We start from the raw sequence: 16,264 nt of genomic DNA on the forward strand, positions 1-16,264 counted from the left end.
TAATTCTCCTTCTCACTGATAATGTCAATCAGCTCCTACAACTCCTTGGCTTATCAAAGACACTTTAATTCTGATCCTGCAATATAAGAGTCCAATTTAAATCAAAGAAAGCTTGGAGTTCCTGTGTGGCTCAGCAGAAACAAATCTGACTGGCACCCATGAGGATGGAGGTTCGATCCCTGGCCTTGCTCAGTGGGTTAAGGATCCAGCATTGCCATGAGTTGTGGTCTCAGAAGTGAGCTCGGTTCTGGCGTTGCTGTGGCTGTGGTGTAGGCTGGCAGCTACAGCTCCGATTAGACCCTTAGCCTGGGAATCTCCATATGCAGCAGGTGTGGCCCTAAAAAGACAAATCAATCAAGCAAGCAAGCAAGCAAGCAATCAAAGAAAGCTTATATATTATTTGTAAAAACAACAACAACAACAACAAAAAACTCAGAGAATTATCTTGCCTTTTCTCAACAGATAAGTGAATATAATTTAAATCTTAGCATTCAAGAGGTGTGATTCATAGTCACTGTCAAAACAAGCCCCAAATCACTATCACTGTCTTTTTCTTCCTATTGTCCCCTCCTTCCCAAGCACATGCCTACAAATATTTAATTTCTCATTGAAAACAAAATAAAGGAAATAAAATTTTAAATCACAAAACTTCACACATTTACAGAGACTTCTGAAGACATCTGATGAGTACCTCTGAGTGGCCTCTCATTACTAGGGGCTTCCCACGTTTTAGAACTAAATTATTTACTTCTGCTCTCTATAAATGTGCTCTCATTCCTATTGTTGTAAATTATTTACATCTAAAATGTTGAATCATGAAACTGAGGTTACTGATGGTAGAGAAATGAAACCTGCAGCATTTTCAGCTTCCTGCATCATTATCTTCCCTTGCTTCTCTGTTTAGGTCTTTGTCTAACAGCTGTGGAAAGTTGAGGTGGCTAGTTTCTCACACCTTTTGTGTTGGTAAAAATAACCTGTGGCAGGAAAGGTATGAGTGCACATGGCTATGTAGGAAAAATTATTGTAGACATGAAAAGGAAAGCACAATGCCAATTTATACATCCTTTGCTACTGTGCTTTTTTAGCATCTTATTAATAAATGACCAATTTACTTTATTCTACTTACACAAATGTCTACATGTAACATTTTCATAATAGAGTGAAAAGGCTTTGCGTCTACACTATTCACTAAATGTGTACTTGCTTTCTAATGAAATGATGTAATTTACTGAGAGTAAGCAATGTAAACATTACCAAATTATCAGAACAACATACAAAACAGCATTTTCACTCACAGGGAAATCCAATAATTTTTACTCAGTGTGAAATAAAATAATTCCTGTTTGGCCTCAGAAACATCTATACAAGTGTATTTATATTACATAAAACTACTACTACCTCAATGCAAAGATAAAATCAGTTCTCTATAAACTTCTCAGCCTGTTTTATTTTGCATGGTAAGAGCAATTACTAATTTGAAACTTTGGAAAGATATACTTCTTGATTATGCTTTGTTTGATATAGACATATATAAAATACAAGGCTTAGAAAATAAAGCTTATAAAAATAGTAATTTTTCCTGGCAAAAGGCATAATGGAACTGTGAAATTATAATCTAGTCAGTGAATGCAGTTTATAGACATACATCATTATCAATTTATCATTTATCAATTGAGATCATGTACTACATTAAATTCTACTGGCAATAACACAGCCAAAAAAGGAACGTGAATGATGGCAAAAATGGAAGGAAAATACTCCAAACAGAATTTATAATGCTTCATAAGCAGAAACACTTAGACTTTCTCTATAATAATACCGATTATTGATGTATGGCAGTGACCATGGGGCAAAACTTGTAAATAACCTCACAAGCCATTTTCTTCGCCAGCAATACAGCAATCCAGTTTCCCGTAAGCATCTCAACTATTACTGAAAAATAGCCTCCTGGCATTTACAAAGCAGTTGACTTCATACTTTAGTCCATGCATATATAATTAGATAGTTATATTTAAAATCAATATGCAATCCTTCAAAAGACATTATGCTTTTAAAACCTTAACTTTAAATTGATTTTTAACTATTTTATGTGCTTTAAAATTAACATGTAACTCTGCCCCAGATACTCTGAGATGGTGTTAGTTGTTATACGAAAGCGCTAAACATTATCACTGTAGCAACACGGGGTTGGCATTCTGACAATTTCTAACACTTGCTAATTTTACACTGAAAATAAAGTATACTTTCACTTTGGTCTAATAAAGAGAAGAGCTTATCACAATGCTGTGATTTTATAAATTTAAGTTAGATTAGGAGGAAACAGACTTGGGGAATAGACATACAAAGGGCTATAATATAGACACTGAATATTCTTACCAGAGGGCTCTGTTAAAAGATCATTTTTCTTCTTATTTTTTCTTTTTCTTCTTTTTTTGGCTGCCCCGAAGTATATGGAGTTCCCAGGCCAAGGATCAGATCTGAGCTGCAGTTGCAACCTATGCCTCTATGCCCCAGCTGCATCGATGCCTGATCCTTAACCCACTGTGCCAGGGATCAAACCTGTACTCCAGCACTCCAAAGACACCACCGATCCCGTTGCACCACAGTGGGAACCCAAAAGATCATTTTTCAAAGATTAACTTTATGAAAATAAATCTTTTTTTAACAAAAATTTCACTGACTCTAAACCTTTATGAAACAAGGTGGACTAAACACACATACACACACACACAGGATTAGCAAGGGCTTCAAACAAAAAGCCTCCTGACTGATAATCACCAAGTCACAACTGTTCACAACACTACAGAGCCCAGAGGTGCATGTTATGTTAAGAAATATGAGACTAATAGACTCAGATATAATTTTCATTAAAAAATTACTAATTATTCACACTTTAAATAGTATTTTTAGGCAAAGATTATCCAAATTCTTAGTGTTGCCACAACACTACTAAGTGTATGGATTAAAAATGCCCTGCTTCTTGAAGTAGTTACTGTCCACTCAAATCCTGTTTTAAGAAGCATTAATGCTTCAGTAATCTCAATGTCTTTCATGAAGAATGACTAAGACATCTGTCCTCATAGCCTTAAATTCAGTCCAGAGGGAAAATCAGCTTGGTTTTATCCAAAAATGTTTATTACTAGGGACTCCAGCAGCAACTCAGGTTGTAATCAACATTTAAGCAATAAGAATCTACTGCCCTTTAAAACGCTATCTATGGTCTCTGGTGGCATTTTAATCACATTGTCCTTTAACTTCAGGCTCAAAATTTACTCTAGTAAACTCAACTGAATTTTGTCCATTTTAAATAGAAATTTGTTATATTTGATAAAATCTTCACCAGAATGGTTAGATACATTCCAAGACAGTATGTTACCTGACAAATGACTCTGTACCTTTAAACTCATTGAAAACCAAGCAGTTTGAAATAAGCATGTGAACGTGCAACTGCTGAACTGACATCTTCCTGGGGCCTCTGATTTTTTTTTTTTTTTAAGGCATAGAAAAGAATGGTCTGCAGTGACCCTCCAGTTGATTGAATATAAAAGAGAAGAGTGTGAAATGTGTTTTGTGAAGCAGAACTTTATGTCAGGTTAAAGCTAGACACATCTCCTCCACTGAGTCTAAGCTCGTCAATTGTGCACCTAAAATTTTATGGGGAAGGATACTGTTTGATGCAGTCCACCAGTGGTCCATAACAGCAGTCGTTCACGATGCACTGCAGACAAGAGAAAGGGTCTGGGGTGGAGTGACTACAAAAACCGTTACAGCTCAACAGTGCCTTAAAAGCAGTGATTACTTTTCTTTAAAAAAAAATTTTTTTTTAATAGCTATCAAAAACACTGTTCGGATTTCATCACAGAAAACAAAAATTGCATGCTTTTTATTCACTATAAAAGCAAGCTATTAAAAGGTGAAATGCTCTTCTCGCAAATATTGCACTGCCATTTATGGTGCACCCTGACCTCAGTGATAGTTTATGATGACAGTAATTAAATGAGGTTTAAAATCCTTTACTCTGCTAGGCAGATAACAGCATTGCCACTGAAAACAGACAGCTGTGATTAATACCTGATAGACCTGATTTGCTAGAACTCCATCTGGAATCTGAGAAGGGTCCCGTAGCATACTATTTATAACAGACTTGGAGGCTGCAGAAGAAAAGAGATGAACTGTTAGCAGACAGTCAACATACTTTTAATACAACATGAGAAGTGACATAAACCTATAAATACACAAGCCATGAAAATGAAAACATTACTGATACTAATCATTTCCCCCTTTTTCAGATCTAAGGGAAGCTTTTAATTAGGCCATTTTGCCAAGTTTATAAGCCACATTGCCAGATTTGAAGATGACCTAATTTTTCCAAGGTAAATTAACAACTACAGACCTAAAGCGTATGTCTCTCTGCAGATAAATTAGCTTTGGAAAAGCCCACTTGGGGAAAACAAAACAAAACAAAACAAAAATAATAAGGCAAGAAAATATTTACCTTTTGTAGGTAATTATGTTATAACTGAGCATATGTACTTGGAGAGCTTAGTGAAGGCAGGTTAGATTCAAAGACTTCAATCATGTCAATAAAAAGAACTTTCAGCCAAGAAAGCTCTCTGAATTCCAAACCTTTCTAAAATAATTCTCATCAACTGCCATAAAATGTTATATCCATTTCAAAGGTGAGGAAAGTAGGTAAAACTAACTGACAATTAAATGAGGAAAAAAATATATACATACACATATTTATATTTATATATGAATTTTTGTCCTAAACTATGTCTCACCCAATTGTAAATTAAACTGATCTTATCCTGGGGAGCTGCAACAGAAGCAGCTATAAGAGACATCATATAACCCTCTGAAATTTGAGGCAAGAGATATTGGCCTCACTGTTCACTGTAGGCAAGCAGAGGCTAGAGTGGCCAGAACTCCTCTTCCTTAGCTTGAGAGGATGGCAAGTCTCTAGACTGAAGCTAAGTCAAGTGCTAATTACGAATGAATTATTTCAAGTCCTCCAGTGGAATCATTCCCAAACATTTAACAGAACAGCTTAGGGCCTGGTCCCTAATAGCACAAAGTAAGATGCACAGTGGATACTTGCCTAGTTAACAGAATGGACTCAGACCAGGGATCTATATCATTCAGGTTATGAGATAATTTTTGGCCTAACTTTTTTTTTAGATTATTACGTTCTTTATCAAGTTCAGTACCATAAGAACACTGACAGGTCTGATAAATGTTAGTAAATACTGTGGAAAGAAATAAGGAAATTACATCTTACTTAAGCATAGTACTGAGTGCACAAGGAAAAAAAAATAAAGTGTGGTTATTTTAAATTATTTCCTATTCTTAATTGGATAACTGCATACTTACAGCCGCAGCATATTACATTGTATAGTTAATCGCCATTTGTAAACATGTTTGTTTTGCAAGTGGAGGGGTTGTATTTGGAGTCTCAAGAAGATCATCATCACCGGAGGAAGCCCATCCAGGCCTGTTCCTACAACCAGCTCTGCAACCTGGCAAGTTATGGAGCCTCTCAAATTCAGTGTCTTTATCTACACAAAGTGATAAGGTTATCTGACCAGACTGTCTGAAGGGTTCTTATATGAGTCCCTAGAGAAAACAGCTATAACAGCTACTGTGTCATTTATTTTGTTAAAGCTTAAGTAATAATAAGAACCAAAGCAGGCTTGGGCATTTGCTTCATGTAGGCTTAAGTAAGATTCAATTACTCCTGAAAGAAACTACCATGCATAAGGAACACCAAACTTTGGCAATACAAAGAAGCAAACTGTCTTATTATGAAAGAATGGATTATTGCAATAATAGTGTTAAAGGGATAGTAAAGGATCTGGTGAACTCACTCTTGTCTTCCCAACTTAATTTTCAGGCCAGGCTCTAGGAGGGGAACCAAAGCAATCACTCAGGCACTGGGTCACCTTCTCTGAGGTCCTGTACTCCCTCTGGTCCGTCACCAAGTCAGCAGATAGTGATGGTAGACCCATTCTTGGGTGGTACTCATGAGGCCATCAACGTCTCAAGGAAACAAAAGCACCTTCTCCATGTGTACCTGGACATTGCTAAGATTTATACAGCTAACTCTCATGAATCAACACCAGAAGGCTATTAAACAACCAGATGGCATAACCCAAAGCTCTATCCTACAGAAAGTTACTGACCTCTTACCCAACTACATGCAAACTCATTGCTCAAATCATAAAACAAGGGCCCTTTTTAAAAGAGGGACAATATTCCTAAGACAGAAAAAAATTAGGTCATTTATTTTATGAAGGAAGAAAGGGAAATATTACAGGAGTTCCCATTGTGGCTCAGTGGAAACAAATCGGACTAGTATCCATGAGGACACATGTTTGATCCCTGGCCTTGATCAGTGGGTTAAGGATCAGGTGTTGTCATGAGCTATGGTGTAGGTCACATACATGGCTTGGTTCCCACATTGCTGTGGCTGTGGCGTAGGCCAGCAGCTATAGCTCCGATTCAACCCCTAGCCTGGGAACCTCCATATGCTGCAGGGGCAGCCCTTAAAAAAAAGGAAAGAAAAGAAAAGGGAAATATTAAAGAAAAAATAAAATGATGATGTCATTAATTTTCTCACAATCTACATTTTAGAACAGGGTGCTTATCAGAATTAAGCCAATACACTTTAAAAACTCAGTTTGACTATAATGAATAGAATACTATTAAAATCAAAGGAAGCTTGCTGGAGGAAGTCAATGATTTTAAACTGAACAGTAAGGAGTTCCTGTTGCAACTCAGCAGGTTGAGAACCCGACCACTATCCATGAGGAAGTGGGCTTGATCCCTGGTCTCCCTCAGTAGGTTAAGGATCTGGTTGTGGCTGCAAGCTGTGGTGTAGGCTGGCAGTTGCAGCTCCAATTTGACCCCTGGGAACTTCCACAAGCCACAGATGAGGCTCTAAAAAGAAATAAAAAATAAAAAAATTAAATAGTGAGAACTGTATATTGAGTCCACAACATATAAATGTTTTCACACTATATACAAAAACTCAACAAAATCTCTTTTCTCTTTTTGCAAGTGCTGTTTTTCAGAGCAGAAGAGAAAGTGCTAACAGGGATCCAGGGGAGACTCCAGATGTAGAACATGCCTGCCCTCCATTTCTGGGTCTCTGCACTCAGATTTGAGTCAGTCTTCATCTCAGATAAAGCCAGAGAGTGCAAGGATGCATTTACACACATACTCTTCCAAAGGGAGGAAGACTCCTATCAACCAGATAAGGAAAGGCAACTGGACAACCTTGGGGTGGCTGGGGAGATGAGGCCTCAAGGAAGCCCATGCCTTTCATGGAAGCTGTCTCTAGGCCAACCAGGACATCTGTCTGATGTGTACCCATGTATTTTAACCGTATGTGAACAGGAGTCTTGTTCTCTCTAACCTTTGCTAGAGGCATTCATTCTGTTGATTTCACAGTTTAAACCTACCACTGCTTCAATTGCCGGGATTTCAATTATTTACCAAGTGTATGCAAAGCAAGAATGCATGAGTCACTTGAAGCAAGATGCACCAGAACAGGCGAGTCAGTACCTGTCAAAGCATGCTGCACAGAGGGCAGGCAAAAGGCAATGCCTGGACCAAGGCATAACGCCTGAGTAAAGATTATGATCTTTTTACTGTGGAATATTACTAACATATTAAAGAAGACAGGAACCTAATACAATAAACATCCATGTCCCATTACTCTGATTTCACCTCTGGATGGGCAATTAAGTTTAGATAGCTCAATATTAATTTGTGTAAACTTTTAAATAGATCAGTCTTGCTAGAAGTTGATTTGTTTTATTAGTATCTTCAAGAAACCAAATTTTGGGAGTTCCCATCATGGCTCAGTGGTTAACGAATCCGACTAGAAACCATGAGGTTGCAGGTTCAATCCCTGGCCTTGCTCAGTGGGTTGAGGATCCGGTGTTGCCGTGAGCTGTGGTGTAGGTCCCAGACGCGGCTCGGATCCCACGTTGCTGTGGCTCTGGTGTAGGTTGGAGGCTACAGCTCCGATTAGACCCCTAGCCTGGGAACCTCCATATGCCGTGGGAGTGGCCCTAGAAAAAGGCAAAAAGAAAAAAAAAAAAAAAAAAAAAAAGAAACCCAGTTTTGGTTTTGTTCTCTCTACCACTCCATTTCTTCGAATTTCACTGAATTTATCCTTTTGTGATCATTGTTTCCCACTTTCTTCTTTGAGTTTGCCACATTATTCTTGTACTAATTTACTATGTTTACTAGATAAATTTTTAATCTTTTAACATATTCGTTTTAAGGCTACAATTTTTCTTCTAAGTTCTGCTTTAGCTACATGACACAAGATTTGTTGTCATTTATAAATATTCTGTAGCTTCCATTATGATTTCATCTTTGCTTCACAAATTACTTTAAAACATTTCATTTTTTTATATTTCTAATTTGATTAGATTGTCGTCTAATTATAGTATTTGATATTTAAATTAACTTGGAGGTACTTGCCTGACTTTGTGTTTTTATATGTGGCCAATTTTTATAAATGTTTTATAGGTCTTAAGAAATAGTGACGTTTCTAGTTTAGAGGTACAAAGTTCAGGTATGAGTAGTATATCAAGATTTTTTTTCTTGTATCATTCAAATCTACAATATTCTTAGTTCCAAACTACATATGAACCAATCTACCACTACAGTTAATTTGTCAGCTTCTCCTTATAATTCTGCCAGTGTTTGCTTTCTATATTAGGAGGCTATATTGTTGGGCATATTAATTCATTGTTTTACATACACTTCTTAGAAATTACGTCTTTTGGCATTATGTCATAGCCTTCCCAATCTCTTTGTGTGTGTGTTAAATTTAATGTCATCTAGGAGTAATACTGCCGTACCACTTTTATTTTGGATGTCTACCTGATATATCTGGTGTTCCATTTCTTTACTTTGAATTTCATTGTGTCATTAGGTCCTAGGTCTGACTCTTACTAATAATAGCATATAGTTAGGTTTTCTAAAATCAAATTTGAAAATCTCTGCTTTTTAAAAAGTGAGTTTAATCCACTTGTAACTGAGATGTTTGGACCTATCTCCACTCTTATTTTCCATGTTCTGGTAGTCATTCTCTTTCCTTCTCCCTTTCCCCTCTACTACCTCCTATTGATTAAATTTTCTTTATTACCCCTTTCTCTCTTTATTTACTTGAATGTAATACATTTTATACTTACTTTTTAGTAGTCCTCTGAAAAAAATTTAAATGGAACAATATCTAATCATATCTGCATTGTAATTCTGAGTACAAAAAGTTTAGAATGCACTCACTCCAATCAGAAAGCTTCCTATCCTTAACAATCTCCATATTACTGTGCCTATTATTTTTGTCCAACTGTCTTGTTTGTAAACACAATTTCCTAGTTAGTCTTTGTGATTGTTAATTTTATGTGTCAATCTGATAGGGCCACAGGGTGACACATTTGGTCAAACATCATTCTAGCTGTTGGTAAGGGTGTTTCTGGATGACAGTCACATTTTTTTTTTTTTAGGGCCACACCCACAGCATATGGAAGTTTCCAGGTTAGGGGTCAAATTGGAGCTATAGCTGCCTGCCTACACCACAGCTCACAGCAACACCAGATTCAAGCCACATCTGCAACTTACACCATAGCTCATAGCAAAGCCAGATCTTTAACCCATTGAGCAAGGCCAGGGGATGGCACCCACACCCTCATGGATCCTAGTGGGAATCTTTAACCACTGAGCCACAAAGGGAACTCCTGACAGTCACATTTGAATTGCTGGGGTGAGTAAAGGAGGTCACCCTCCCTAATAAGGGTAGGGCTCCTGTGATCAGTTGAAGGACTGACTAGAACAAAAAGACTGGAACAGAATTCTTTCTGTCTGACTGCTTTTGATTTGGGACACTGGTATTTTCTTTCCTTTGGACTAGAACTAAAATACTGGTTCCTCCTGTGTCTCAAGCCTGAAAGCCTTTGGACTGGAATGGCACCACTGCATTGGCTTTCCTATGTTTCCAGCTTGCAGACTATGGATCTTGGGTCTTATTTGCTTCTATTATTATGTGAACTAATTTCTTATTCTCTCTCTCTCTCTTTCTCTCTCACCACGGACATATACCTACACATACACACAACCTATTTATTCTGCTTCTCTGGAGAACCTTCACTTACATAGTCTCTTTCCATTTTGCAAAACATTTTAAAAATAGTCAATGCTTATTTACATTTATCAACATGTTTGTCAATTTCCCTTCTCAGCACTGCTTCCATATTCCACTTGTGGATTCAAGATCTGAAAACTGGATATTGCTACTAAAGCATCTCATTTATTAGTTCCTTCAGCTGGAATCAATGAGTAGTAAAATCTTTTAGTTCTGCCTCGTATGAAAACATTTTTACTTAGTTTTCACTCTTGAATGATAATATAGCTGGGTATTGAATTACAGACTAAGATTCAGTCCTTTACAGATAAAATTCCAGTCTCTTGACATTTATTATTTATAAGAATGCTACTGTCAGTCTAAGGGTAATCCCTATATAGGTAATTTGTCTTTTATTTCTGGGTGATTTTAGATTTTTCTTTGGTATTCAATGGCTTCATCATGGTACACCTGGATATGGCTTTTTTATTTAGTCTGCTTGGAATTAGCTATGTTTCATGAGCCTAAGGATAAATGCCTTTAACCAGTTCAAAAAAAATTGAGCCATTATAGCTTTGGCCTCCATTCTCTCTTTCTAGAATTCTTATATTAGACACCTTTTAGAAGGTCTTATTTTATCCCCTATGTCTCCCACTCCTGTAAAGTGTTTATATTTCCCCTCTCTTCATCTCATGTCTTATACTAAAGTTACTTTCTTTAGATCCATCTTAGAATTCACTAATTTTTTTTTTTTTTTGGTCTTTTTTTTAAGGGCCACACCTGCAGCATATGGAAATTCCCAGGCAGGAGTCGAATCCAAGCTACAGCAACACCAGATGTGATCTGTCTCTGTGACCTACACCACAGCTCATGGCAACGCCAGATCCTTAACCCACTGAGTGAGGCCAGGGATCAAACCCACGTCCTCATGTATGTTACTTGGGTTCACTACTGCTGAGCCATAACAGGAACTCCAAATTCACTAATTTTTGTTTTAATATAATTCCTCTAATTTTGATTTTCTTATCTAATTCAACACTTCACTCATCTAATGAGCTTTTAACTTCAATGACAATTATTTAATTTCTAAATTTTATTTTTGTTTTTGTTTTGTTTTGTCTTGCGCTGGGCCAGGGATTAAACCCACACCTCTGCAGCGACCTGAGCCACTGTAGTCAGATTCTTATCCCACTATGTCATAGCAGGAACTTTTTTTTTAATGTGTTTTTCATGCTATTTTCCATTCTTTCATTTATCCAGCTTTAGTCTTTTTACTTAATCAGCTTATATGTTAATATTATAAACATCATCTTACAGATTAAATTTGCTGTCTTCATTTTCTCATATCTTGTCCATATTATACTATCTATCCATCCATCCATCTACTTACCTATCTTCCTATGATAGTGGTTTCCTCACTTGCTCTGTAAATTTTTACTGTGAGCTTATTTTCAGCAAGAATTGTTTGACCTGCACTGCGGAAATAACCATGACAAAGTAGTTTCATGTTTACTTTTGCAGAGACGAGTTTTATTGTTAATTTCTTAGCTTGGACTCCCTGTAGTAAATAAAGAGTGCAAATCTGGACCTAAACCCATAAATGGTGCTGACCTATACCTAATTTCTCTCTCCTCTCCTAATACTCTACAACCTAAGGCCATATACAGTGAGCAAGCTTCTTGCCATTTTCTCCAAGCAAGTGTAGTTTCCTAGTCCCTTTTTTTCATGATTTGTGCTATATGTGGAAGCTCAATTCCAGCTCCCGGCTGCACATCTTTCCCTATGGGGAATTAAAAATCCCAGCCTAGGCCTCCTATGTCTATATCTAAAGCTAAGAATATGGGCCTACACAGCATAAGTCCCTGTTCACCACTCTGAATACACATTCTCTCTCCATTTCTTGCACTTAGAGATTGGATTCCTTTTGTCTGAACGCGGTTATGTATTTTAAAAGACTTTTTTGTTGTTTATTTGATTTATCATTTCTATGTCTTTGTCATGGAATTACAGCTCATCAACAACTCATTCTGCTATGTTGCTGAAATATTTGTTGACCATTTAGAAAGAAGTTCAAGGGAAAGCTTGTTTCTTTGTTAATTTTTTTGAGTAAAAGTTATGTAATTTAAAGTTATATATTTCCAAATAAGAGTGAGAAGGGCAGGTGGCAAATATGAAGGTAGAATGGAGAGTGGAGCCACCTAAATAATCCCCTGAAGTCCTCCATGCTGCCTGGTGTCTGGTTGGGACAGGGAATGGGAGAATGATCATTGGTAGCTGGAAAATAAACTGTTACCCTGACTCCTCCAAAGGCGACTGCTATGTCACAGGTCAAAGTGCTGTGCTAGTCAGCAAGAAAACTTATTTCTGTGGGTTTGAGAATCAGTTCTATTGGATTCTCAAATATAAACCCCTATTTTTTCTTTTTGATGCTTTAAACACCGATCTCTTAACATGCTCATTATCTGGCAGTTTGGTCTGGACTCAATGTTGTGAGCCACATGGGAAGTCCTGGTCTGGACTCAATGAAGATAGTTTCTCTTTATGTGGCGTTAACTGGAGTGGATTATCTGGGTACTGGAGGCTTCACTTTTATGACATCACACTTGCATGTCTGGCAAATCTGTGCTTGCTGTGATGTTACCCATAACTATGAAAGAGGAGTCTTGGTGTTTCTCTCTTTGGGCGTTTCTAGGGTCTGCTTGGCCTTCCCCTAGAATTGATGGGTAGGTACCAAGAGCCCAAAGGAACTGGGCAGAAGCTTATGGCTTCTTATGACCTAGTCTCAGGTATCACACAAGACCATAATTTTTACTTACATCTTCCTCAAAAGAGGAAAACCATGCCTTCTAAAAGAAAGGTAGACTTGCAAAGCTGTGGAGTATAACACCTTTAAATGAAGACGGAGCTTGGAACAGTAGTTGCATGCAAAGTCTAGAATCAGATAGACTTGGTTAGAAGCCTGGCTCTTCTATCTACTAGCTGTGTCATCTCGACAAGCTAATTAACATCTGTGTCCTTCAGTTCCCTTATCACTAAAAGAGCATAACATTGGTGATTACTTTGCTGGGTTGTTGTGAAGATGTAATGAAATAATATGTAAAAAGCACTACCATGCTGTTTGAGACTTGGACTGCTAGAGTTGTTAATCTATTGCCTTGGCCAGTCTTAGGTTATGGTGTGTCCTGCTTTCTGCCTTCCAATATCACATCATCAAAATCATTCAGTACTTTCTCTGGTCCAGAGGTAAAATAAGAAAACCTTCATGAGGTGTATATGAAGCTAGGGGGGCCTGATCTTACCAAGCACATATTGCCACAGTCTTGAGGAGATGGTATAAGTGACTCTATTCAACAGGTAAAATGTGGCAATGCCAGGTTCTCCCTTTTTCCACCCCTCCCCTGCCAGGCCCCCTTGTGGGATTTAGTGCATTTAGCACACAATCTAGAATCAAACCTGTTCTCTGGAAAGAACCTCGTAGAAATACTTTACACATCTGGGTGTGAAGCTTTATGTGTTGTCACTCTGAGGGGGGTTTGTATTTTAAGTCTTGCCTATACTATAGAAGAGAGGGACATTTTCCCCCCAGCTAAGGGCATTGCAAGCATCAGCAATCAAGCAAGTGGAGGCTTTACCCAACTCACTAACACCCCACCCATTTTTACAACTCTTCCTTTCCTGAGTGTAAGCTCAGCTAAGCAGCCAGCTCCTGCAGAAAGGAACTGGGGGCAAACAAGCAGGTGAATTGTCTAGATTCTTAAGGTCCTGGGAAGTCCTGCCTGCTACAAAGAGGGCCATACACAGCTAGGACCTCTAATTCAATGTCATAAATGGATTTAAGCATGATAGGTAAGCTAGCATGGGGCTAATTACACACCGGATGGCAGCAGTCTGGAGAGAAAACAAGATGAAGTGAAGGACAGATGATTCAAGGATGAAGAGGTCATTTGGAAAGAAAATTCATGTGTAGGCAGCATGGTGGTGTTCGAACTTGGTTCTCCTTCCACTTGGAAAAAAGAGAGCGAGAGAGACAGATCCAGGCAGTTGAATAGCTGGATGGGGAAGACAGTTGCTCCCAAAAGATAGCTACAGTTCTGCCTTTTCATGTGCCCACTCCAGAGGATGAGCTCCATAACAGTGAAGCCTAAAAGGGCAGAGAGAATGTAATCTTTTCATCAAAGACTGGTTTAAGGTCTTTTCATATCAAGGTCATGAAGGTTCCCAGTTACATCTCTATGGAGTTGGCCTGCCAGTATCTTCTGGACAATTTCAATATGGTCAGTGGTCTAGAGAAGCCTACTTTCTCTTGGAGCTGGAACTACCCCAGAGAATTCCAGGCAGCCCGCTAGCTCTCCCACTGCCCAGGCATGATCTCTAAAGCAGTCTGATCCCACATGATAATCTGCATAAGAAATATCTTTTTAAACATTGGGGAATCCTATAGGGACAAACTCCAATGTCACTGGCACATAACCATGGAAGAAATAAGAGTCATCAAATAAAAAAGTGTTATATAAGGACAAGAGGAAAATGTCCTCAAAGCTTGAATAGTCACACAGATCAGATTCCTGTCTCAGGCCACTCATAGCTCTACAGCCACGACACATCATCAACTATTATTTGACAAATAAACATTCAATAGAAATTTATTAAGCACGTGGTTAATGCCAGGGACATACTTAATTCCACTCCCAACTCCATCCCCCACATCTGGAATGTTCTTTGGAATCTTTCCTTTGGCCAAAACTTCAAAGCCCAGTTCAATTCTCACTTCCTCTGATAAAGTGTTCCCTTAATTCTTACAAACCACTTGTCCTCCTCTCCCTCACATTGTGAGATGAACTCATTGTCCACCCATCATTCGGCACTTGATTAAATACTACTTTACCACCTATTGACAGAAGGTTGCTCAGGATGCTAAGACTTGAAACCATGACATCTTAAAAAAGGATCTGATACAAAAGCAAAGTTTAGCATGGGAGAGAAAAAAGATGTCATACTTCCTCAGTGTTATCTTTATATGTCTGAGGGCTTTTACATGGAGGATTAAGCTCATCCTGTGGTCACTCCAAGAAGATAGGAAATAATTCTTAGAAATTTATTACTGGTTCTGAAGCTATGAGGTTTCAGATTGCAAATTCAGGCTTGTGTGGCCCTAGATTTAGTCTACTTCAATCTTTCTTAAACTTTTTTTAGTTTGTTTCATTATGGCTACCTCAGGACACTTTTAGACATTCTGTTCTTACTGCCCCCCTCCCCAAATTTTAATGCCACAGGTATACTGTACATCTGGTTATACAATATCACTGTATTTGAGGATGCATGGTTCATATGGAGAACTAAGGAACTTGTTTGCATCAGGATACCTGGCAAGCTGCCTAAAAGCCAAAATATTTCTCTGCTATCAACTCAAAGTTGCTCTGCACAGACAACTGCTCAATAAATTGCTGACCACATTATTAATGAGCTACTCAAAATCCAAGCCCTACCTATATTCCCTACTGTTACAACTTTTAGGTAGTCAAATGTCTTTGACTTAATTTGAACTTTTCTTATTACAGGTGAGTAGGCTTTTTTAAAAAAAATTTTAGAAAATGTAGACAAAGAAGCTACAGAACACAGCAGGTCCCTTCAGATAAATGTTGGCTGACAACATCTAGTTTCATGCCTCCCAAAGAGAAGAGTGTTTAACATTGGCATAGGATGAGAAGTGGCTTTACTAGAACACAAAATAAATGTTTTAAGAGTTGTATATTATTTTTACAGGTTCTTTCTACTTATGGCCAAAAAGCCTAGTTTACCATATAAGGTGGACTCAAAAATTTCCTTTTGAAAACATAAATAAATGACATTTTAAAAATATCAAGTAAATATAGCATACGTATTATTAGTGCATGTGGTACCATGTGGACATGGCAAAATTGTAAATGGACCCAAATTTCTACAATTTTGAGATTACTCAGCCTACTCTACAACAACTGTCCACTTCTGAAAAGGAATAACATCTGACATTTACTGAGTGCTTTTCATGTACCAGACACCACTCCAAACACTTCACATGTATTAATTCATGGAAGTCTCAGTACAGTATGTAGTTGCAAGGTAGCCATCCTTGTCTCAGATATG

The 16,264-nt window shown here is 37.9% G+C and overlaps 1 protein-coding gene across 6 annotated transcripts in view; it reads right to left on the reverse strand.

Moving 5' to 3' along the window:
* Positions 1-16,264, reverse strand: part of CDIN1 (CDAN1 interacting nuclease 1) — a 237,487-nt gene that overhangs the window by 126,468 nt on the left and 94,755 nt on the right. For 3 of the 6 annotated variants that reach the window (XM_021098114.2, XM_021098111.2, XM_021098104.2), the window contains 2 exons: positions 4,072-4,151; positions 3,669-3,718 (listed from right to left, as the gene is read on the reverse strand). The exons of 2 other annotated variants lie outside the window; for them this stretch is intronic. In XM_021098114.2, coding sequence (XP_020953773.1) covers positions 3,669-3,718; positions 4,072-4,151 — 130 coding nt within the window. Of the gene's footprint in view, positions 1-2,376; positions 3,719-4,071; positions 4,152-16,264 lie in introns of all 6 variants that reach the window. One more of the 6 variants, XR_014814522.1, reaches the window with a different exon arrangement.

The sequence above is a fragment of the Sus scrofa genome, chromosome 1 (genome assembly GCF_054392235.1).
Source record: "Sus scrofa isolate SSC_HxYL_T2T_F1_AM1 chromosome 1, Sscrofa_HxYL_maternal_Yorkshire_Landrace_v2.0, whole genome shotgun sequence".
In the NCBI taxonomy this organism is placed as follows: domain Eukaryota; kingdom Metazoa; phylum Chordata; class Mammalia; order Artiodactyla; family Suidae; genus Sus; species Sus scrofa.